Source organism: Barbus barbus, assembly GCF_936440315.1.
Source record: "Barbus barbus genome assembly, chromosome: 12".
NCBI lineage: Eukaryota > Metazoa > Chordata > Actinopteri > Cypriniformes > Cyprinidae > Barbus > Barbus barbus.
The window spans coordinates 15,622,118-15,647,274 of record NC_136740.1 but is presented as its reverse complement, the minus strand read 5'-3'; the positions used below and the strand labels follow the sequence as shown (position 1 = coordinate 15,647,274).

At 36.6% G+C, this 25,157-nt stretch overlaps 2 protein-coding genes and 1 long non-coding RNA gene across 3 annotated transcripts in view; 2 read left to right on the top strand and 1 right to left on the bottom strand.

The window, feature by feature from the left end:
* LOC306877658 (cingulin-like) overlaps positions 1-9,383 on the top strand; it is a 33,965-nt gene extending 24,582 nt beyond the window's left edge. The window contains exons 13-21 of the mRNA XM_079429557.1: positions 503-751; positions 865-1,035; positions 1,116-1,277; positions 1,365-1,454; positions 2,387-2,470; positions 2,624-2,742; positions 3,231-3,339; positions 3,434-3,597; positions 7,507-9,383. Of these exons, the coding sequence (XP_079285683.1) occupies positions 503-751; positions 865-1,035; positions 1,116-1,277; positions 1,365-1,454; positions 2,387-2,470; positions 2,624-2,742; positions 3,231-3,339; positions 3,434-3,597; positions 7,507-7,654 (1,296 nt within the window). The 3' untranslated portion in view covers positions 7,655-9,383. The remainder of the gene's footprint in view (positions 1-502; positions 752-864; positions 1,036-1,115; positions 1,278-1,364; positions 1,455-2,386; positions 2,471-2,623; positions 2,743-3,230; positions 3,340-3,433; positions 3,598-7,506) is intronic.
* Positions 8,591-16,090, bottom strand: LOC306877659. Its single transcript, XR_013784893.1, has 5 exons — positions 16,031-16,090; positions 15,252-15,299; positions 15,039-15,120; positions 14,824-14,926; positions 8,591-11,208 (listed from the first exon to the last, which is right to left on the bottom strand). It is a non-coding gene; the product is annotated as an uncharacterized lncRNA (long non-coding RNA).
* A 2,531-nt stretch (positions 16,091-18,621) lies between these two features.
* On the top strand, positions 18,622-22,800 carry LOC306878232 (uncharacterized protein). The gene is made up of 7 exons (XM_079430448.1): positions 18,622-18,767; positions 19,223-19,552; positions 19,640-20,002; positions 20,102-20,293; positions 21,167-21,214; positions 21,288-21,344; positions 21,541-22,800. Exons 1-7 carry the CDS (start codon positions 18,695-18,697, stop codon positions 21,606-21,608), a joined length of 1,131 nt encoding a protein of 376 aa, XP_079286574.1. The 5' UTR covers positions 18,622-18,694; the 3' UTR covers positions 21,609-22,800.
* Positions 22,801-25,157: the final 2,357 nt, after the last annotated feature.

Here is a 25,157-nt window from a genome sequence, read left to right as displayed (position 1 = left end):
AAAAATCCTTATAAATTACTCACCCCCATGCCATCCAAGATGTTCATGTCTTTCTTTTCTTCAGTTGAAAAGAAATTAAGGTTTTCGAGGAAAACGTTCCAGGATTTTTCTCCATTTCATTGGGACCCAGTGGGTTGAATGTCCAAAATGCAGTTTCAGTGCAGCTTCAAAGGGCTCTGCACGATCCCAGCCAAGGAAAAAGGGTCTTATCTAGCAAAACGATTGATCAGTTTCCTAAAAAAAATTCCTGGAATGTTTTCCTCAAAAACCTTTCATTTCTTTTTGACTGAAGAAAGAAAAACATGAACATTTTGGATGACATGGGGGTGAGTAAATTATCAGGACATTTTTATTCCCGAAGTCAACTAATCTTTTAATGGTTGAAAACTCAGTTATTGTTTTTATGCTCCTTTCTGTCACTTTTGAGATCACTAGCTGATGTCATGCATTCAAAAACAGACAGTAGTTCTTTTTCTCTGACGCATTATCTGTGTGTCTGTAGTCTCAGTTGCAGGAGCGCACGTCTCAGAATATTGAGGCCGAACAGGAGCAGCAGGAGGAGACCAGGAAACTTAGGCAGCAGCTGGAGGAGTCCAGACGCGAAAACTCCAGACTGGGCCTAGAGCGGGACGAGCTGGCTCGTAATCTGGAAGAGAAGGAGAAGGACAGAGACGCTGTCCGCAAGGAGAACGCACAGCTCGAGGACCAGAAGAGGCAGCAGGAGAGAGCAACAGACAAACTCAATAAAGAGGTATGCGTTCATTGATACAAATTTGAATCTGGCATGCATCATTTTACTTTCATGTCTGTCCTTATCTCTTTCTTGCTTCCTCACACCCCTTTTCCTCTGTTTCCGTATGTCAGATGGAGCGCTTGTCTGCAGCATCCCGTGAGGAGGTGCGGCTCGTGCAGGCTCAGCTGGACGAACAGAAAGAGAAGTGGAGGAAAGAGCAGCAGGACTCGCATAAAAACGCCAAAGAGAAGCTCAGTGAGCTGGAGAGATCACAGAGCATCATCCATTCCCTACAGGAAGAGGTGCAACACTGACCTCCTAAAAATCTAAACATTTTTAATCCGTCTACAATTTGTGGTCATAGAGTTTTGCTTGTTTTTAGTTGGCCCGTCAAAAGAAAGAGCTGTTCTCAAGTTATGAGGATCGAGACAATGCTTTATTAGATAAAGAGATGCTCACCAACCGCCTCAAACATATGGAGAGTGAGATCGAGACACAGCGTACCACACAAAACGACCGCTCGCGGGAGATCCGCAGCTTGGAGGTGTGTTTCACCTTCACATCTGGTGTTTTAGTGAAATGGTGTAATGGTGATAGTGATGATGTGGTAACACTCTGTCTCCACCTGCAGGACAAAATCAAGCACCTGGAGCTTGAGTTGGACGAGGAAAAGAACAATGCAGAGATGCTGACAGAAAGAATCACCAGGAGCCGAGATCAGGTACGCTGCCATTCAAAAGTTTGGGGTTGGTAAGATTTTTTTTAATTCTTGATTAAAATATCACTAATTCCTGTGATGGCAAAGCTGAATTTTACTCCAGGCTTCAGCGTCACATGGCCCTTCAATAATTATTCTAATATGCTAATTTAGTGCCCAACAAACATTTCTTCTCATTGTTATTATAAATGTTAAAAGCAGTCGTGCTGCTTGTTTTGTTTTTTGTTTTGTTGAAATGTTTGACTATTTTCAAGGGTTTTTTTTTTTTTTGGAGGAATACAAATTTCACAAGAATGGTATTTATTTGAAATCCTGTAAAAATTATGTCTTTACTGTCACTTTTGATCAATTTAATGCTGAATAAAAATAGTCTTTAGAAAATGTCAATATTAATCAATATCAAAAAATATGAATCGGTAAAACAGTAGATTAGGGAACACCGTTCACTATTAACTATTAAAACATTGGCTGTTCATTAGTATTTATAAAGCACATATCAATGCCTTATTCTGCATGACCACATTTTAGATTCCTTAACCCCCAACATTTAAAGATAACTGCTACAAAAACTACCTTACTTACTAACAATAAGCAGCAAATTAGGAGTTTATTGAAGGAAAACTCTTTAATAGTGTCTCATAGTTAATAGTGAAAATGTGTTCTTTTATCTAGTGTGTTACCAAAACAAATCTTACTTTCCTCAAACTTCTGAAAAGTAATGTATACACAGCTGTAATGCTGCCTTTGTTTACTGAATGCAATTAAATAATATATTAATTAAAAAATAAGAATAAAGATACATTATATTGTAGTGCCCATCATTATTAGTCAACTAAAGTTACTTTCATTATCCTTGTGCCTCTACAAGACATTCAGATCTGTGATCTGCTAAATGCTTGAATCAAAATGTGGTGGTAATTCTACTCTCTTTGTAGATTGAACAGATGCGTGCAGAGCTCATGCGAGAACGATCCTCCAAACAAGACCTGGAGCTGGACAAAAACGCTCTGGAGAGACAGGTACGCCACATGACTATTGAATAGTAAGGCAGATCTATAGTCGTACTGCCTGAGTTTCTGTGCTAACAAGAATGATAAGCGTTTCTTTTTTAACTGCACAATGCTTTCATTCAAATTGGCCACAGGGTTTCATCTAATCTGCATCTCTTTCAGATAAAGGATTATAAATCTCGTGTTGCTGAGATGGAGGGCCAGTCACGTTCCTCTACTGGTGTGTCTCAGCTGGAGAGCAAAATCCAGGACCTCGAGGAACGACTGCGTGCAGAGGAGAGGTAAAAAAAAAAAAATAGAGGTCCTAATGAACTGCGGTTCTAAAACCACTACCATGAAGTGGCAGAAACAATTACATTACCCACAAAGCACTACAGAATGCTTGAGAAAAGCACTCTTCTTTAATTGAAAGCACTTTATGCTGCTAGAAAATACACAGACTGTAGACAATACAGGCCATAAAGCGGTTCACAAAAACTACAGCTTCTACTTTAAAACTACTACTAATTTCAGATACTTATATTTTATAAAATAAGGCTTTTCAGTTGATTTATTTGCCTGATTAGATTTTAATTTGCTCTGCCATTAATTTTACTAGCTTCACCAAAAAAAGTTTAACATTTTATTGTAGCTATGTATTTGTATATGCGCCAGAATAATAAATAATTTCATTGAAAAAATTCACACCATCACCTGAACAATAAGAAAAATTGCAGTACGTCAAGTTAAGGAAGTCCCGAGGTTCAAGCATATTGTTGCGTTTTTACAGCGAGAAGAACTCAGTGCTGTCCTCTCAGCGACGATTGGAGAGGAAACTAAAGGAGCTGAACATCACCCTGGATGAGGAGAGACATCAGCACACAGAGCAGAGAGACCAGGTGAAGAATACACTCATTACATATGCTCATATAGAACAGTGTGTGTGAGAGACCCGTGAGTGTTTGTGTGTTTAATGCATGAGTTTTTCTTCAGCTGACTCTGCGTGTGAAGGCTCTGAAGAGGCAGTTAGATGAAGGAGAGGCCGAGGCGGAGCGGCTGGAGGGATTGAGGAGGAAGGCCATCAGAGACATGGAGGAGATGCAGGAACAGAAGGAGGCGCTGCAGTCCAGAGTCACAGCGCTAGAGAATGAGCTCAAGTAAGTATGTTTGACTGAGAGAAGAAAATGGAGTATATTTACTATTTTTCATATAAATACGCTTTTTGTTTATAAAGAGCAGTTATGGCTAGTTTGCTGTTTTGGTGTGTTTGGTTCAGTGTGAAGTGGCCAAAAATACTAACCAAAACCGTTATGTTATGCCTAACATTGAGGCATTTCTTGAGGGTTCAGAAGATTATTTAAATTAAAGGCAAAAATTGAATGAATATACAACAAAAAATGTGTGTTGCAAATAATTAATGGCACGCCCATATTTGTCAAAAATGCAAAAAAGGTGTGCACATGCCACAAACAAAAAACATTGCAAAACAAATTTGTATTTTACTTCCATTTTTGCCCACAGTCATTTGACATTAACATGAAAATTTATATGGCTCCTACACAGTGTTCAGAATAATATTGCTAGTATTTTTCATAGTAATTTTATTAATAATGATGATAAATATATTTATTAAAAACTAGGGCCGGGACTTTAACGCGTTAATTTAGATTAATTAATTACACAAAAATAACGCGTTAATTTTTTTTTAACGCATTTTAATCGCACTTATTTTTGCACCGCGGAACGTTTCTCACTGGATGAGTTTCGACGGACCGATTATACTGGAGCACCAACTAGCGTCAGAACGGACTTGCGTTCGTGGAGACCGGTCTTGGCTAGGGCTGGGTATCGAGTTCGATACTTTTTAGGCACCGACCGAATTGCCTCGATACCACCGAGTATCGAAAAACGTCTTGTCGTTCGGTACCAAATTTCGATACCTAAGGGGTTAATCTCATCACATCAGTGAGCCAATAAGCCTGCATCACTAGCTGTGTTTGACTAGAAACGGCGACGTGCAGATTGATCAGTGTTTGACCTCCGCGAGAGCGTTTCGAAAGCGCACGGAGCAGTCAGCTCTTTAAATCGCGCGGTTTGTTTATTATACACAGACTGAAGCGTGCGTGACGCTCGCGGTCATTTCAGCGTCTGCCGCCTCACTAAATGAGGACATGAACAACATCTCCAGACCTGCTCTGAAAGTCACTTCATGAGCATTTTACCGTTTGATTCGAGTAAAACTAACTCATCTCATATACACACAGAACTGTAAAGGTATTCCAGGCAACCCGTCAAAATAAAAGTTCGGTTTTAATATTAACGGTATTAATATTGTTCAGCAGACAGTACATACTGCTACTACTAGGCTACTATTAAAATTAAAACTTTTTTTTTTTTTAGTAATGATCACACAACAGTTATTCCATGTTTTAATTTTAATAGTAACCTCCCTTTGTTTGCCAAAATAAATAAACTTTGATTTTCAATAATTTAAAGATAAATTAAATGAATGTTTTATGTCTTCATTTGAAAACCAGATACAGAACACAGAATTTCTGAGGAAAAATAAAACATTTTATTAGGCTATTTTAAGAATAAATTTAAATAAACTAAGTTGTTTTTATGCATTCAAATAATTAGACATACTACACCAGAATTTAATAACAATAAAACATATGGTGAAAGAAAATAAAACACCCACTTATGAAAGTGGATGAAGGTTTTACATTTCTTGAAGTCTTTAACAACCTAGAAATGATGATTCTGTCTGAGCTTTGTGTTTTAAAATGAACACGCACTAATGTAAACGTAGCCTAACAGATGTGTAAACTGAAAACTATTTGAACTTTATTAAAATTATTTATTTATTGTGTTGTATATATTTTGTTCCTTTGTGCAGTGGCTCAGGAGATGAGGCTTTGAGTCTGTATAAATATCAACAAGCTAAAAAAAATAGTTTTTTCAGATAATGTAATCTTATTAAAACTGATTTTATAAAACTGGTATCGGAAAAAGTATCGTTCAGGAACCGGTATCGAACTCAAGGTATCGGTATCGATATCGAAATTTTTTGAACGATACCCAGCCCTAGTCTTGGCAAGCTTCCTTGGAAGAACGAACTCGGAAGGACGCGAGAACACAGAACGCACACTTATGAGAATTGAGATGTAACTGACCGCATAGTCTCAGCATAAGAAATGGCCAATGAACAATAAATATTACAAAATGTCATATCATAACTTATTAAAACATTTCATACTATTATAGATATTACTTTCATATAATTGTATTGTTTTATTTTACAGCGTTATATGTTTTACTGTTAAGATTCATTTTAATATGCCAATAAAAATGCAGACTTTCTCCGGGTCTTATAACTTTATTAAAATTAACCAAAACAAAACGATAAATGTTTACTTTCAACTTGAAGAGCCGTTAAGTATTTGTGAGAGCGACTTTAAAGCTTACAGGCTTCCGTACACCGACCGCCCACAGCGTTTTCTGGGATTTCTAACGGCTCGATTCTCTCAAGTCTGCACTCGATGCATCCTCAGTTTCAAGAACATATCCGGGCACTTTCATGCATCCTCTGTACTTGCGTTCTTGAGAATTGGAACTGAACTTCGGCGGTTAATGATGACGTAGAACGAGAACACAAGGACGCAAGATCGCTGAAGAACGCATATTGAGAAACAGCCAAAAACAAACCACAGTGAACATGGACAAAGAAGCTGATGAGACCGCTTTGGTTGGCCCTGTGGATGGGAAATTTAAAAATCCATATAAAAAAAATCCATATAAATCCATATAAAAAAAAAAGAACTCACTGTTCTCAGGTCAAATATTTATATGCGATTAAAATGCGATTAATTTCGATTAATTAATTACAAAGCCTCTAATTAATTAGATTAATTTTTTTAATCGAGTCCCGGCCCTATTAAAAACATTTTCATCCTGTGGCCTACTTGGAAGTGTGCTTGAGGCCCCCTAGTGTGCTACGGCTCCCTGATTGAGACCATTCTTCCAAATAATAGTAAAAATAAAATGAAAATAAATGTCAAGGCTAAAAAACTGCATGTATAATAGGGGTGTAACGGTACACAAACATGGCTGTTCGGTACATACCTCGGTTTTGACGTCACGGTTCAGTATGGTTTCAGTACAGCATGAGGAAAAAAACTAAACAACAATGGTTTACTTGAACAAATTGCTCTTTCTTCAAATAAATTCAATTATTACGATTTTCTTAGGGATAAAAATCTACCTCAGCTTATGGTCTCTAAACTATAGTGAGTCCTTTTACTTTACTATAAGATTACAATTAACAACAAAGCCCAAACTTAAATTCAATTGCTATTTATTTTTAACTATAATAATCAACACTCAAATTAAAAAAAATTGCATGCAAACATGTAAATTGCACATAATGCAGTTTTTAAATTAACTTCTAAATTATACAATTTCAATTTGTTTTTGATATATAATAATTTACACAGTGGCTATCATAACTTGTTTCACAGAAGATTTATTTAAACACATTAAACAATTAAGACATCACTAACAGGTAAAGTGAAATATAATTAAGTATATGGTTTAATATTTCGCAAAATGCTCTTCACTAGACTTAATTTCTCTAGCAAATAAGCTATAGACACTGCTGTTTCAAAAAAAGCTGTTTTAATGACGTCTTTAAATGGTTGAAACTCTAGTTGAGTGATTACGTGAGGGGTGCGACGTTCATTCATGTTTACTCTTCGCTTTAACTAGTAATAAAGAGGAAGGGATGATCGCGCTCTGTGCTGCCGATAAAACTGAAGCGATTATACATCTGTCACGCCACATCACAGAGCACCAAAACGGCATTTATTGTTTTTAAAAAATGGAACGATTAGTTCAGTACGCATGCGTACCGAACCGAAAGACCCGTACTGAATTTTTTCGGTATGAATGCGTGTACCGTTACACCTCTAACATTTAATAATTACACAATAATTTATTTAAATTTGTTAAAAGAGTTTTAGAGTTTTATTTAACTACTGTTAAATGGTATTGTTTTTTCCCCTCAGGAGGAAGATCCAGCAGGCCCGACAGTCAGCTCTGGAGTCTTCAGTGCTCAGCTCTGATGATGATGATGATGATGATGATGGATTGTATGATCATTCCAGCATAACCTCCATCCTCACCGAGAGCAACCTACAGACCAGTTCCTGCTGAAGACCCAAGAGAGGAATCTGGAATTCCTCTTCATTGATGCTTCATTCCTCAACACACAATAACTTCAGTGCTGCTCTAAAATTCGCAATCTTGGGCTATAACTGCTACGCCACAGCACCATAATTATAAATCAGATTGTACAATCTGAGGTTAAAGCGTCTATAAAACAGGACAACAGTTTTTTGCACACTTAGAGACACCTGACATTTTCACTGTCAGTTAGTCAAATAGATTTCAGACATGGCTTTATTCATCTAGCCATCAGTTCCACCTTAGAGATTTTTTTATGACAAAAGCCTTAATGATCCCTTTAATATAAAAAAAACAAACCTTTTTTAGAGGAGATCAGTTCAGAGTTGAAGCCGTTTAGAAACTGAAAAGACAATTTTTTTTTTTTTTTTTTTTTTTTAGTTTAAGTAATTAGGGATTAATAGAAGAAATACAAACTTTTGAATAAAGTGAATTAACAGATGGAGGAAAAGAGACAGGATCTCATTTTGTTTTAAGGGTCCTGTGACCGATCACGAGCACTGATGATTTCATTAGGAGTGTGTTAAGAGAGGCTGACGGAATATGATGGATATCAGGTATTAGAAGAAGAAATGAACACAGCAGAGAACATTTTTCCAAAAATCCAGTTAGCAGAGAGAGAGAGAGAGAGAGAGAGAGAGGGTAGTCATCTGAATGGGGGAAGAAGATAAAAAGTACATGTTACTATAATGTAGTATAGCAATACAAAGAGATATACAGGTAATAGTTCAAAACATGCATCTAAACAGATCCAAGAGAATAGATGAGAAAGAGGAAAATCAAGTTTTAGTTTGAAAAAAGAGATTATATTTCATTCTTTGCTTAGACTCCATCTCTTCTTGTTTCCTTATGTTTACAGAGTAAGTTCCAGGTACGATTGAATCAGCTCTACACAGAGGCATCACTGATGCTAAAATACAATTTATAACAACATAATGACATATATAATGACATATAACAACATCATTTACATTTCAGCCATACTTGCATTACTACTATTTCAGTACAAATGCTGAATTAAAAAAATGAGATTCAAGTTCAGTGCTGATCTGTAGCAAATGTAATTTAGCATTATAATACAGCAGAGCATTTCTAAATCAACTGCACTGTGAAATTCTGTCTTTTCAGTTATGCAATTATTGTATATATTTTTTTAGGTGAAAGCACAAGTAGTGTTTCTGTTTCCACCAAAATTGTTAATCGTTAACCGACAGGCTAAAAGACAAATCAGTGTTTGTTCTTTCCTGACGTTAAAACAATGAAAGTTATTAATTTAGTTTATTTTGTTAGTTTACCAGCACATGATCTTCTGTTTTTTACTTCAGTGTATAATATTGAAGCAAATGTTATATAAAGTAGCTGAAATAACTGATATTTTCCACCATAGTCCTCTCATAATCGTCTAGCAGACACATTAACTTTTTTTTTTTATACCAAGCTGCCTGTTCTCGTCTATATTTACAAGACTTTATCTATGCACACAGCATCTGATTCATGTGAATTGTACACCATTACAATGCTTTGTAAATCTAATAATTATGTTTTTTGTAATTTACTTATTCCAAAGTAAATGAGAATGATTTATGTACATTTTGTATTTATTTTTAATAGAATTCGCATTAAGCACTGATTAAATCAAAGGTTTGTATTTTTCTGTAAGCAAAACCTTTTCTATCAGAAATAAATTAAGTACTTTAGTAGTTCCTCTCCATTGTGTTTTTATTGTGTGCTTATGGTGTACTTGTATTTTCTGATGTGTGTCAAGGACATATGGTACAGACAAATGGTACAACAGCAGCAGTACTAAACACCAAACATTTTTAAAACTTTTTATCTTTAAGTGGAATATATTATATTGTTTTTGATAATAAAATCATGTAGCTAGTTGATTTGGTGATTTGAAATGTGCAAAATTGTATGTCTTTTGCATTTTACCCAGATCACAAACAGTTTTATGAATGTAAAAGGTCTTGTGGCGTGAGCTCATATTCAGTTGGTTTGCCGTGAGCTACTTGAAATGTCATGTGATGTAATGAGGTGCTTTTAGTCTTCATATTTCCATCTTCTAAATATTCTAATAGCAGCTTTCTAATATAAGGCCTCTACATGAGCACAGAATTAGACCATCCCAGCCAACATTCTATCACGGGCCCCATATGGGTTTGTCCATGGGTTCCATGTGGGCCCCATCTGAAGTAGCCCATATGAATCTCATATGGGGCCTGACTGGGACTAATGTGGGGCCCAACTGGGCAACACACATAAGACCCATATTGGTCCCACTTATGACCCGGCTAACAATCCAAGATGGGGCCAATATGTGGGGCCTAGATAGGTTTGTCCGCGGATTCCACTTGGGCCCTATATGAATTAGCCCACATAAATCTCATATAGAACCTGAATGGGGCCCAACTGGGCAACATACATTAGTTTTGAAACCCATATGGCATACACCCAGTATATGTCCCTGTTCTTATTAGGTTTTTTGACGCATCAAGCCTGAACAGTATTTATAATGATCAATTCTAATTTACCTGTGATAAGAAAAATAAATGAATAATTGATGAAAGCAAAATCAGTATTTTAGTTAGGTAAATGTCAGTTCTTTTGCTTGAATATTCCACTGTTCATTAATCTACAAAATCTCAAATCATGAAAGGTGCAATTTAAAAAATAAATCAGAAATTAAAATGTAAAAGTACAGTATATCAAATACTTTATAATTCAGACATTTTCAATAAAATTTGAAGTTTTTGTAAAGTGTTAAACACCAACGTTACCAGTTTAATTTAAAACAGGGTGATGCTATCCCAACAGCTGATTTCACATAACCAAACTTATGTAACAATGAAAAAATAATATTAATAAAAAAAATGAAAAAATCAACAGTCAAGAAATGAAAACTAGTGTTACTCCAAACCCAAAAGAAATTATTTCATTTTTTAATTCACGTGGTCTGAAAAGTCGTGAATAGACTTTCAATGGAGAGAAAGAAATGTCTTAATTTCATTAAAAACATCATTTGTGTTTCAGAAATGAATGAAAGTCTTATGGGTTTAAAGCAGGGGTGTCAAACTCCTGGAGGGCCACAGCCCAGCAGATTTTAGTTCCAACCCTGTTCCAACACACATACCATCTAGTTTTCAAATAAGCCTGAAGGACTTGATCAGCTGGATCCGATGCTTTTAATTAGGGTTGCCTCTAAATTCTGCAGGGTTGTGGCCCTCCGGGATCAGAGTTTGACACCCTTGGTTTAAATCAATAGAACAGATAGTATAGTTTTTTTAAAATTTTGGGTTAACTATCCCTTTTAAGAAACCATTTTAAAACCTCAATGACAACACAAAACACAAAAACTCTGTTTAGCATACAATACAGTTGTATGGCCACACAAAATTGATTACAGTCCTGAAGACTGCTGTGACCTGATTGCTCTCTTTCCGCCCCTGTGAACCATTTTGAGAGTGCCTTTTCTATGTCTTTCTGGTTCACGGTCTTGGTCATTGCATTTTTCTTCAGTCCACCTATAAAAACAAAAGTTTACACAATCATCTGAAAATGTCCATCTACATACTTTGGTTCCATTTTATTTATAGTGTCCTTGTCACAGTGTATGTGTACATTTAAGTACTCTGTAATATTAATTAACAACATTTACAGTTGTGCAAAAAAGTATTTAGTCAGCCACCAATTGTGCAAGTTCTCCCACTTAAAAAGATGAGAGAGGCCTGTAATTTTCATCATAGGTACACTTCAACTATGAGAGACAGAATGGGGGGAAAGAATCCAGGAAATCACATTGTAGGATTTTTAAAGAATTTATTTGCAAATTAAGGTGGAAAATAAGTATTTGGTCAATAACAAAAGTTCATCTCAATATTTCGTTATATACCCTTTGTTGGCAATGACTGAGGTCAAATGTTTTCTGTAAGTCTTCACAAGGTTTTCACACACTGTTGCTGGTATTTTGGCCCATTCCTCCATGCAGATCTCCTCTAGAGCAGTGATGTTTTGGGGCTGTCGCTGGGCAACACGGACTTTCAACTCCCTCCAAAGATTTTCTATGGGGTTGAGATCTGGAGACTGGCTAGGCCACTCCAGGACCTTGAAATGCTTCTTACGAAGCCACTCCTTCGTTGCCCGGGCGGTGTGTTTGGGATCATTGTCATGCTGAAAGACCCAGCCACGTTTCATCTTCAATGCCCTTGCTGATAGAAGGAGGTTTTCACTCAAAATCTCACGATACATGGCCCCATTCATTCTTTCCTCCTACTGCTGTCACTGGCCATTGCCTCAACTCTCATGCAAATTGTGCCCATTGTAAGTAGTCAGAGTGTTTATATCAAAGTTTATATTAAGTCATTTTTTTTATTATTAACCTTAACAGATTAACAGTACCTTAACAGTCTGTCACATATCTGTCCACACCTCAGAGTCTGCTTTTCTTTCCATGTTGATTTTTATTGAACGCATCTGTCTAAAAAGCAAGAGTCTGGAAATGCTAGTTTAACTTGTCACATGACAAATCAGATCTTCAATTAATTTGGCCAAATCAAATTTAAACTGCTTGTAATACTGTCAGCATGTAGTAATATTTTAAATAATTCATATTAGCTTGCTATTGAAGAATACAGATTTTCTAATTCAGTTTTCCTCTCATTCTGTTAAACTTCCACCCAAAATTCTGCCTATTTCTCTTCATCTTATTCCTTTACTCCGTCACTCACTCACACTCTTTTATACTCCGTTGTAACGGAGAGTTTGCATGATGGCCTTTTCTCAGACTCCGAATCCGATGTATACAGATGAACTCAGGAGCCTGCTAGAGTTGCCAGGGAACTTGATCTTGAAGTTTACTATTATAGCTGCTTAATTTATGATTAAACAACAATAATAATTGAACATGGGGTCAATATATATTTTCTTGTTTTACAAATAATAATTGAACATGGGGTCAATATATATTTTCTTGTTTTACAGCTGAAGACCAAAAACGCAAAGAAAATCAGTCACAGCAAGCCAATCAAACCAGTCCTGACGAATGAGGAATGAACATCAGCTGTGCATCATCTCTGAAATTAGTGCAGGAAATGGCTGAATATGGTGAGTACTGACAGCTGTATTCACCCACAATATTTCTCTAGCGTTATTGTTTACTTATTGTTTTTTTTCTGTTTGTTTGAAGGAGGACGAAGCCAGTTGATGAAGATATCAATTCTATGGCCACCAAGTGAAGCACTGTTGCCTGAACAACATCAGATATCTACTGTGAAGACTGCATTCATGAACAGCTCTACAAAGACAGCTCAGATTTTACGTTAATAAAAGTTAATTTCACATCTGAACAACTGTAACTTGTTGATGCTAGAGGTCAGAGGAGAATGGGCCGACTGATTCAAGCTGATAGAAGAGCAACTTTGACTGAAATAACCACTCGTTACAACCGAGGTATGCAGCAAAGCATTTGTGAAGCCACAACACGCACAACCTTGAGGCGGATGGGCTACAACAGCAGAAGACCCCACCGGGTACCACTCATCTCCACTACAAATAGGAAAAAGAGGCTACAATTTGCACGAGCTCACCAAAATTGGACGGTTGAAGACTGGAAAAATGTTGCCTGGTCTGATGAGTCTCGATTTCTGTTGAGACATTCAGATGGTAGAATCAGAATTTGGCGTAAACAGAATGAGAACATGGATCCATCATGCCTTGTTACCACTGTGCAGGCTGGTGGTGGTGGTGTAATGGTGTGGGGGATGTTTTCTTGGCACACTTTAGGCCCCTTAGTGCCAATTGGGCATCGTTTAAATGCCACGGCCTACCTGAGCATTGTTTCTGACCATGTCCATCCCTTTATGACCACCATGTACCCATCCTCTGATGGCTACTTCCAGCAGGATAATGCACCATTTCACAAAGCTCGAATAATTTCAAATTGGTTTCTTGAACATGACAATGAGTTCACTTTACTAAAATGGCCCCCACAGTCACCAGATCTCAACCCAATAGAGCATCTTTGGGATGTGGTGGAACGGGAGCTTCGTGCCCTGGATGTGCATCCCACAAATTTCCATCAACTGCAAGATGCTATCCTATCAATATGGGCCAAAATTTCTAAAGAATGCTTTCAGCACCTTGTTGAATCAATGCCACGTAGAATTAAGGCAGTTCTGAAGGCGAAAGGGGGTCAAACACAGTATTAGTATGGTGTTCCTAATAATCCTTTAGGTGAGTGTATATATAGATTGTGACAGGAGTGCAGTGCTCACAGTAGAGATGGGAGTGTTGACTGTAGAGGAGAAATTAATACAAGGAGACATGTTATGACTGGAAGTTGGCAATAAAGGGCTGAGAGCAGAAATGTGCTACATGACAGAGAAGTGGAAGCTTTTGGAAGAGCTGATGTTGTGGAGAGGTAATGGAGAAGGACCAAGTAATCTATGAGAAATCCTGCAAGACAGGAAGTGAGACAACATTGAGAACAACAAATAGCAGACAACAACATGCTGTAACTGCAGAGTGTATAACAGTAAACAGAACAGTATCGTCTGTTGGTGTGCATGCTAAAATATTTACCATTAGATTTCTTGTTCTTGGTGTGAACAGCTTTAAGTGATCTGATTTGGCCAAATTAATTGAAGATCTGATTTGTCATGTGACAAGTTAAACTAGCATTTCCAGACTCTTGCTTTTTAGACAGATGCGTTCAATAAAAATCAACATGGAAAGAAAAGCAGACTCTGAGGTGTGGACAGATATGTGACAGACTGTTAAGGTACTGTTAATCTGTTAAGGTTAATAATAAAAAAAATGGACTTAATATAAACTTTGATATAAACGCTCTGACTACTTACAATGGGCACAATTTGCATGAGAGTTGAGGCAATGGCCAGTGACAGCAGTAGGAGGAAAAGTCGTAGAATTTTGTACGAGTACGCTACTACAACATTGTATGAATTTGCTGACTTGTTGAATTGTATGAATTATTACTACTTCTACATGACACTTTGTTGGGGGTTCTTCCTGATGGGGCCGAGGGATAAGTGTGATAAGCAAAGTTTAAGAAACATCAAATGCTGTGCAAAATGTATCTGCAGAACAGTTCAGTCAAGGTGCTGAGACCAACACAGACATACCATTGGAAGTGTTTGCCTTTGTAGCTTTTGGTCTTCTCCGTAAACGCACAATACAGCCAAAATCAAATCCCAGGACAGGCCCTCCTTTGGTCTTCCCTTTCAGCTAAAACAAAGAGAAATACATGTTGAGAAAGTGTGTTAAAAATGATCTGTTACCAAAATATTTATGTTATTATTAAATAAGGATAAAATAAGGATATTATAACTAACAAAACCTGTGAAGGATTTGTTCAGCCTCCTTGGCAGCTTCTTCAAGATCAGCATTGGGAGCTTCGAGTTCAAGTTCCCTGCAGCTTTCTGTCAGAATTGGTCAAAATTATTTTATGAGATTTAAAAATGTCACGAAGCACAGAAAGAGAGCGAGAGAGCAAAACTATGTGTAAATGAATTATAGATTACAGTTCGGAAAAATAAGTGATGGCTTTTACAAGAGATGATGTCTTAAAAGAGCTGCTGGAGAATGTGATCTGACGTAACTGCAAGACAGAAAAAAATATTGATTTATAATTTCTTCAGTACAATTACTGCTTTAACTACAAATACCACAGTAAAACTGTGTTGTGTTATTGTGCTTTAACAAAAATATGCAGTAAAAACATTGGTAGAAGCTGTGTTACTGTTCTTTAAATACAAAGAGTAGACAGTAAACGCAGTTACTATGGTAAAATCACCTAAATTGTTGTGGTTACCATACCTACAAATACCATAGTAAAACTGCAGTTATGGTGGGAGAAGCATGGTAAATGTTGTAGTTACTGTGCATTGACTACACATGACACTGTAGAGAAACAGTTACTATGGTAAAAATATGGTAAATGTGTGGACTTTTTTCATGGTCATAAAGCGATACTGGGTTGGCTGATTTGTAGTGCAGTCATCAGCCACGTCTAAAAGCTGAAGACCCATGTCACAACATACGGAAGCGTATTGCATTCACTTGAGGAAAAAAAAATCTACTCTGTATTTCTGAATTAATGACTTAATTATCTCGTAATTCTAAGATAATTAACTCGTTAATTCAGAAAAACAGAGCAAAAACTTTTTTCATTAAAAATTACAATACGCTTCCGTAACAACATGATTTAAAACGGTTTTATTTATTTATTTATTTCAAACCCTTCCATTTTAGCACAAGCCAGGCAACGCAGAAACACTGAAATAATTAAAATAATGATCTCATTAAAAAGGAAAAGCTTGATATCCTTACCTGTTTGAAGGTGCACGCGCATCAGGTGAACCTAGTCTCGCTGGTGACGTCACTTCCGCTGAAGATGAGCGTGGTGTTTGGATGCATCTGCTCTCCACTGAAGATAATGGGAAGGATTGGCGTATCATATGCACGCAAAATTGGCTTTTGGCGTATGCATTATACGCAACTGGAAAGTGTAAAGCCGTGTTATTTATACGCTGATTGATGAGAACGGGTTGGTGCATGCATGAAGTTTATTTTATAATGTAATGATCACTGAGGCCGGCAGAGGACAGTGTGTCTCTCAAAATAAGTAAGTAAGTAAGTAAGTAAGTAGTGACGTATTGTCAAGTATGGTGACCCATACTCGAAATTGGTGCTCTGCGTTTAACCCATCCAAGTGCACACACACAGCAGTGAGTAGTGAACAAATGCACACACACACACACACACACACACACACACACCGTGAACACACACCCGGAGCAGTGGGCAGCCATGCTGCAGCGCCCGGGGAGCAATTGGGGGTTCGGTGCCTTGCTCAAGGGCACCTCAGTCGTGGTATTGAGGGTGGAGAGAGCGCTGGACATTCACTCCCCCCACCTACAATCCCTGCCGGCCGGGGGCTCGAACTCGCAACCTTTCGATTACGAGTCCGACTCTCTAACCATTAGGCCACGACTTCCCCCAAAATAAAAAATAAATAAATAAATAAATAAATACTGGAGTGTCCAGACTGCTCACATCTCTAATCTCTTAAAGTCTATCTTTCCAAACCTCAATCACAAATGATCTTCCCTCAGATCAGCTGCTTACCCACTGCTCATTCCTACTCATGCTGTGAAAAATTACTGTCGCACCCTGTTTATCACATCATATGCACATCCTGCAAATCACAGAATCTCTTTCTAAATCAGTACTGTAAATCTCAACCTTTTGACTCAGTGTCGATATGCATAAATTAATTAACCATAATACATTTTTTGAATCCAGCAGTTTCAAGAACCACTGTTCCAAATAATGGCAAAATATTTATTCTTATATTTATTCTTATATATATATATATATATATATATATATATATATATATATATATATATATATATATATATATATATATATATATATATATATATATATATATATATATATATATATATATATATATATATATATATATATTATTGTTTAATAATTATACATACACTTGTATAATGACCAACAGTCAGCTGTCCTGGAGTCCTCAGTTCTTAGCTCTGACGATGATAATGATGATGGATTTCATGATCATTCCAGCATAACCTCTATGTTTTACAAAGAGAAACCTACAAACAAGTTCCTGCTAATGACCGAGAGAGGAATCTGTGGAATGGGGTTTGAATGAGAGTTGCCTGTTGATTAAGTACATAAAAGGAAAAGAACTGAAACTTCATTTTTGGACTTAGAGTAACTTTAGTCCTGCTGTAAAATTAATAATAGATAGTGAAACTCCAGTCTTTTGTTTTCCACTATTGAGCTTTAACTGCTATGCCACATTACTGTATAAACCAGATGTGCAATCTCAGGTTAAATTCCTTTCTGTCTATAAAACGGGGAAATGGCTTTTCAAACACTGCGACACCTGACATTTGAACTGTTATTGAGTCAAATACATTCAGACATGGCTTTGTTATTAATCTAGACCTCACGTCCACCTTAGAGGGCCTTTTGTGAAAGAGCTTTAATTATCCTTTAGTTTGAGTGTGAAAATTTGTTTTGTTTTGTTTTTTAAAGTAGATCATTTCGGAGTTGAAGCCAGTTGAATTGAGAATATAACTGACCTCCACTGAACTGAGTAATTTAGACAATTTAAAACCATTATATTTTAATTTAACTTAAGTAATTAGGGATCAATTGAAGAAACAATACATTTCCGTTTGTATAAAGTGAATGAATACAGATGGAGAGAACTTGATTGAATTTAGTCTTAAGTTTTCACTGACTGATTATGAGCACTGACGATTTCATTAGGTGTATGTTAAGAGTGGGAAATGAACATGGCAGTTACATCTTTCCAAAAATGTCAGTTAGCAGAGAGTATTCATATTTTTTTACAGTGTAAAATATCAAATTTATAGCATCCTATTGTGTTCCTGTTTTATTACTCTTAGAGACGAGAAATCAAGGTTTAAAAAATAATATTTAATTCTCTGCTTAGACTGCAGGTTTATGCTGAATATGTTATCTTTAAAATAATTAACTGATGTAGCTTGTTTTAATGGTTTAAAATGTGTGCAAAAATTGCACGTCTCTGACATTTTGCACAGATCACATTTCCTACTTTGGCTCTTCAAAAGCAACTGTATCAGTGTAAAAGGTCTTGTGGGCTGTGCTCATATTGCAGTGAGCTACTCTAAACTATCTATTTGATGAGGTGTTTTTAGTCTTCAAACTGCATTTCCATCCTCAACAACGGCAGCATCTTCTAATATATCTGCTATTACAAGGTTTAAATGTTGCAAATATGATGTCTGAAAACTCCTCATTGCATAAAGAAGCTCACTGAAGGCCTATTTATGAGCACAGGATTAGAACATATTTCCTACTTCCGCATTAAATTCTGAGTATTTGCCTCTGTGAAAGTGAAGTGACGTGGCCGGTGCTCATATAGAGTTTGGCTCTCCTGCAGTGAGCGTCTGTATTATGATGAGGAGTTTTCAGTCTTCATATTTCCAACTCCTGTATCTTCTAATTGCAGCTTTATTAGAATGTAAAGGTAAGTGTCTTTTATATGAAGTCAGTTCATTTATCCATCATACAAACAAGAGATATGCATATTATCAGTGTACTGTGGGTGTGTAAATGCGGCACAGGTGTGACATGAATATAATCAATGCCATACATATGTTGCATAATTGTTACTTGGAAATTTCTGTTGACCTCAATTCTTAGTTGTTGTGCTAACAAATGGGTTGTGTTCTATCTAGTGTGTAAAATTTTACAAATTTAAAGCAAGAAATTGTGTCACTAAGGACAGTGTTTGTTTTAATTTTTTTGTGCAAAGATTATATATTTATATAAAAGTCAGTTTATGAATTTAATATTGTTAAACACTTGCAACCAGGAGGATAATCTGAGAAAATGACTTTTTATTGGTAAACCCTGTGGTGGTTTCCTGTCTTTCCAATGTCTCACAAGATGTCTCATTTCTCTTTTTAATTCCCTTTATAGCTCAAACACAGAGACCCTGCAAGCAAGCTCATCAGTTGAACATAAACCGTTTCAAGGGTGACAATATGTCTATTTCTTGCCAAACCACAACTCACCAACTGGAGCCTCTGACAGTGAAACTGCTCAGTATCAACCCGGTTAAAGACATCATGATGTATCCAGACATCTCTCCAGTATCAGAGCACCAGAGATGGTCTGTGAGGAAAGATTCTGCAAATGTTACACTTGATCTGAAAGACATCAGATTAACCGATGGTGGCCTTTATGACTGTCAGGTCTACAAGGATCAGGACTGCCTTCATGCAACTCAATTTAACCTGACGGTCAAAGGTAAGAACGCAGAAAAAAGCTAATAATCCCCATTGGAGAGCCATATGCATATATAATATGACTACTACTATATTTCTCTGATTTCAGAGTGTGAAAAGTTTAACCCAGTCCATGCAACAATAAACTCTTCAGCGTTGCTGCCATGCTCTGAACATCCTCGACAAAACACAACTGATAAAGTTACTTGGAAAGTCATTGTTGGTCACCACTCAACAGATATAACCAAATATCACCATCCAAACAAGCCCTCAAGCATCACAGAGAAACTCCCGAAGCCTCTGTATGAGAGAGCAAAACAACTACTGAACGGATCTCTGCTTATAAGGGACACAGTCCACTCTGATGAACTGTGGTATCAGTGCAGAGTGAATGATAAAACCTGCTATGAAATGAGGCTGATGATAAAAGATGTAGTTTTGGAAAAACTTTCCACAGCATCTGTAGCCACAGGTAAGACCATTGTCTGAATATATGTGTGTGTACTGTATATGCATGTGTCTGATCAAAATAACTTACTCAAATTAAGTGTTGTTTAATATGTTTCCTTAGTGATCACAAATGTTTCAGCCTCTGCTGACAGTTCTTTTGGCCAGGCTGAAAGCAACAGTGACGAGAGTGAATCAGTGACAACTAATTCGATAGTAGTGATGACCACAGTAGTGTCTCTGTGTGTCCTCATATCACTGATCGTCTGTGTCATTCTATATTTCCAAAAACAAAGGACCAAAACCAACAGCCAAAGTAAGTCCATAATTGTAGCCATGAAATGTATAACACCACTATGTTGTCACTTTCAGAGCAATAGCTTATTAAAAACGAGAGAGGAAGTGATGACTGTTATTGTCATCAGAACTTAGTTTTTATATGTATATTATACTTCCTGTTATATATCTATCATTGACTCTTACTGAACAGTTATTCAGATGGAAACCAGAACCAACTAAACAGCAGGCCCTCTATCATTTTCTTGTTTTGCAGTTGTTTTCCTTCAAATGTGTGAATTTAAAAGAAGAGGTTTCTTGTGCAATAGTAAGATGTGTTATTAGTATGTCAGAAAGGGAAAGTTAAACATTAAATGTAATAAGGATTTATGTCAGAAAGAAATATGTTTAAACATAATGTAACTTTTATGCATGATTGTAAAGTCTCTTTTCGTCTCTTATAACACAGCTAAATGGCCGGTTCTCTGTATAAGTCCACAATTGTAGCCCTGAAATGTATAACACCACTGTGTTGTCACTGTCAGAGCAATGGCTTATTAAAAACGAGAGAGGAAGTGATGACTGTTATTGTCATCAGAACCTAGTTTTTATATGTATATTATACTTCCAGTTATATATCTATCATTGACTCTTACTGAACAGTTATTCAGATGGAAACCAGAACCAACTAAACAGCAGGCCCTCTATCATTTGCTTGTTTTGCAGTTGTTTTCCTTCAAATGTGTGAATTTAAAAGAAGAGGTTTCTTGTGCAATAGTAAGATGTGTTATTAGTATGTCAGAAAGGGAAAGTTAAACGTTAAATGTAATAAGGATTTATGTCAGAAAGAAACATGTTTAAACATAATGTAACTTTTATGCATGATTGTAAAGTCTCTTTTCGTCTCTTATAGCACAGCTAAATGGCCGGTTCTCTGTATATTACTCCCAAGTTGCAGATGGTAAGTGGCATTAATTTTAAATGTTTATGAAAATTTATGTAATTGATTACAATCTTTTTCTTTTTTTGGACAGAGTTTGATGTCCCATTGTATACTTTAATTGAAAAAAACACAGAAACAATGACCACCTGTAAGTTAAGTATTATTTGTATAAACATGCTACACTGAAAATCTAACCTATTTAAATGGATGAAATTCAACTTCAGTTTGTTTAAACAATTTACAGAACATTTGCAAATGTAAACACAATTCAAACAATACATTCACTGTTTTTTTCTTTAATGATGGCAAGTGGTGTTTTATCTATTAACTTTATCTCCCAACAGTTGCTGCTGAACATTTAGAAGCTCCTGCATTTAAACCAGATGACACATATGAAAAGTTAACACTGTGAAACAAATATTGGCATTTTTAATGTTTTGTGATGTCAAAGTCTTTGGGAAATTGCTATGTTTTTATTATTTTTTTAAAAATCTTGTAATGTGAAATGTTGTCACACAGCTTTAAAATCTTCAATTCTTTCAAACTCTATAAAGACAGCCAAAACAACTATAAGTCTTTTTATCATAGCATGACACAGGCTGATGATCTGATAACTGATCTGATGCAAGACTTAAAAAGTCAATGATATAAATAGATGTTATAGATTCCAGTGTCATCATAGCAGTGTGTTTATCAAGGCTTCTTTGAAAATATGTAGTGTGAACAGTAAATTAATCAGAAAACTTAATCACAATTAAGAACGTAGAATTAACAATACGCAGGGGTAGGGCTCCTTTCTTGTGAATAGCTTCTTGTGGCTTTTCATGTTATCAATCAGTGTCACATGATCTTGGCTTTTCATTCTTTTTCTTAAGAAATATGGACAGATTTCATAATAATAATAATAATTTTTATTTATATAGCGCCTTTTCAACACCCAAGGTCACTTTACAAGTCATGCTTAAGGAACAAAAACAAATAAACATCAATACCAGAAGACAGAACATATAAGAGCCAAGAGTAATGTACAGAGACCACTGACAAGGTTAGATTAGATATAGAGAGTGTAGATAAACGTCCATAACAGGGTACAATTCACAGACTATGAACTGAAGAGAAATACTCAGAGGAAAAAATGTGTTTTTAAGAGATTTTTAAAGGAGAGAAGAGAGGATGCTTGACGGATGTTTTGGGGAAGAGCATTCCACCATCTGGGAGCAACAACACTGAAAGCCCTAGCTCCCATAGTCACCAGACGAAACTTAGGGGTGACTAGCAATCCCTCACTAGAAGATCTTAAGGAGCGGACAGGTTCATAAGGCAGAAGTAAATCAGATAAATATGTAGGGCCAAGGTTATGGAGAGCTTTATAAGTGAAAATTAGTATCTTGTAGTTTATACGCAAAGAAACCGGGAGCCAATGAAGGTCATAGAGGATAGGGGTAATGTGATCATTCTTTCTTGTGTGGGTAATCAAGCGAGCAGCAGAGTTTCCTTGATGCCTTGAGTTTCTTGATGCAATTTGTTAATGTAGGCGGAGGAAACACTGAAGTGGAAGGTGTGCTAAAATAAATCTGAATGTCATCTGTGTAGCAGTGGAAGTTAAACCCATAGTGCTTGATTATTTGTCCAATTGGTAGCATATAAATGGTGAAGAGGAGGGGGCCCAAAACAGAACCCTGAGGTACACCAGAACTGATGGATTTGGTAGATGATCTGTGCTTCTGGTATATAACAAATTGTTGCCTCCCAGTCAAATAGGAGGAAAACCATTCAAGGGCTATGCCAGTAATTCCAATTGCTGAGAGCCATGAGAGGAGTATCTCATGACAAACAGTGTCAAAAGCTGAGCTGAGGTCTAACAAAAGGAGGATACTAAGAGCACCAGAATCAGAAGCTAAAAGAAGATCATTAATAACCTTAACCAGGGCTGTTTCAGTACTGTGTAATGGGCGAAAGCCAGACTGGAAGGGCTCGTAGAGGTTGTGTGCAGTTAAGAAGGCCTGTAACTGGGAGGCTACAACTTTTTCTAGCATCTTGGAGAGAAAAGATAAATTCGAAATAGGCCTATAGCTACTTAGGGAAGATGGATTGAGACCATGCTTTTTAAGAACTGGAGTAACAGCAGCAATTTTAAGCTTAGAGTAAGGTAGGCGCAGGATCAAGAAGACTAGTGGAGGAATTGGACAGCCCGATCATCTCATCAACCGCTGTGGGGGCAATAGAGTCAAAACTAGGGAAACTATGAGCATGGCATAAAGAGAGAAATTCAGTAGTGGGAACAGAGGTAGGGTGTTGACAGGTATAAGATGTTTTCTCTGAAAGAAGTTCAGGAATGCGTCACACATTAGAACAGAGCCCTATAGAGACTGTGCAGGAGGCTGAATTAACTTTTAATTGAAGTAAATAATGTTCTAGGCCTGTTTTTAGACTTATTAATAAAAGTAGATAAGTAAGATGAACGAGCTGCATTAAGAGCATACCTGTACTGCTTAATGTGTTCAGTATATGCCAAAGAGTGAACAATAAGGCCAGTTTTCTTATAAAGCCTTTCTAGCTGACGGCCCTTGGTTTTCATTGCCCTAAGCTCAGTGTTGAACCAAGGTGAACTGCGCGAGGAAGGGACCTATCTAGATTTTAAGGGAGCAAAATGATTCAAAATAGTAGAAATAATTTCATCATAGACATTAAGAATGTCTTCAGCACTGGAAAAACTGCAGCAGTCAGAAAGGGGGGAATCACTGAGTGCAGCAGAAAATAACAGAGGATCAACCAACTTCCATGCACGATAAACAATCAAAGATTTCACAGCAGGTTTTGGAATGTAAAAATCACAAGAAAATTCAATCAGTTTATGATCAGAGATACCTATGTCAGAGCCTTTAAAGGCGGTATCATACTCAAGTTACAACATCTTTTGGCGCGCTACCAGAAAAACAGATCATGGCCTACCTTACAGTATACACCAAACACTCCAGGGATACTCCACGCTAAAATGCAAATTTTGTCATTAATCACTTACCCCCATGTCGTTCCAAACCCGTAAAAGCTTTGTTTGTCCTCGGAACACAATTTAAGATATTTTGGATGAAAACCGGGAGGCTTGTGACTGTCCCATTGACTGCCAAGTAAATTACACTGCATTTTGGGGTGGAGTATACCTTTAAATGCTGAAACTTTTTGTGCTTTACAAAGAGGAGTCAAAATCCACACCCTAGACACACACAGAGTATAGTATCACTGATTCATGCCAATCTGTGGAAAATTATTGCTTAATATCAACTGTTGCACTATTGCTATTTACACATTGCTGAAACCATTTTTAAAAGGAGGGGTTGGGTTTATCAGAGCGTAATGCCTCTGGCAAATTTTCATGAATGACTTAGTATTACTGTAAAAATACTTTTTTAATTTTATTTATCACTTAAATAAAACAATCTAAATTTAAATACAATTTAAAGCCATTTGAAGACCTTGCCGCATTTAGACACAATATTGGCACAACTAGGATTGCTTTAAAAATATCTGTTACTATTCCATTACTCTGAGGGCCATGGGTGCTTTTTTCAGATATAAATATGTCTTAAGAGATGTAACAGACTTGACAGTTTTTACAGTTCAGTTTGACATTATTACAAGTTTTGAGCTCAATGGTTTTGGAACTGCAAGGTGCTTCTTGTAATTGAATGCTGATACAGGTATGTTGATAAATGTCTACTATTAATAGTTATTAGTTTACTACAAAATCAAGGTTACGGTGATAAAATCATCCTAAACAAGTGATTAAGTATGTCCTTGAAAACATTACCTCTTGAAAGAATAACAAAGTGACAAAGTTTTATTGATTTATAGAATAGTTCATTGTCGTTACAAGAGAAAACCTGATAACAGGGGTGTGATGCTATACACACATTCATATGAGAGACACGCAATGGCAACTGTTTTGTATAGAATGACTCTT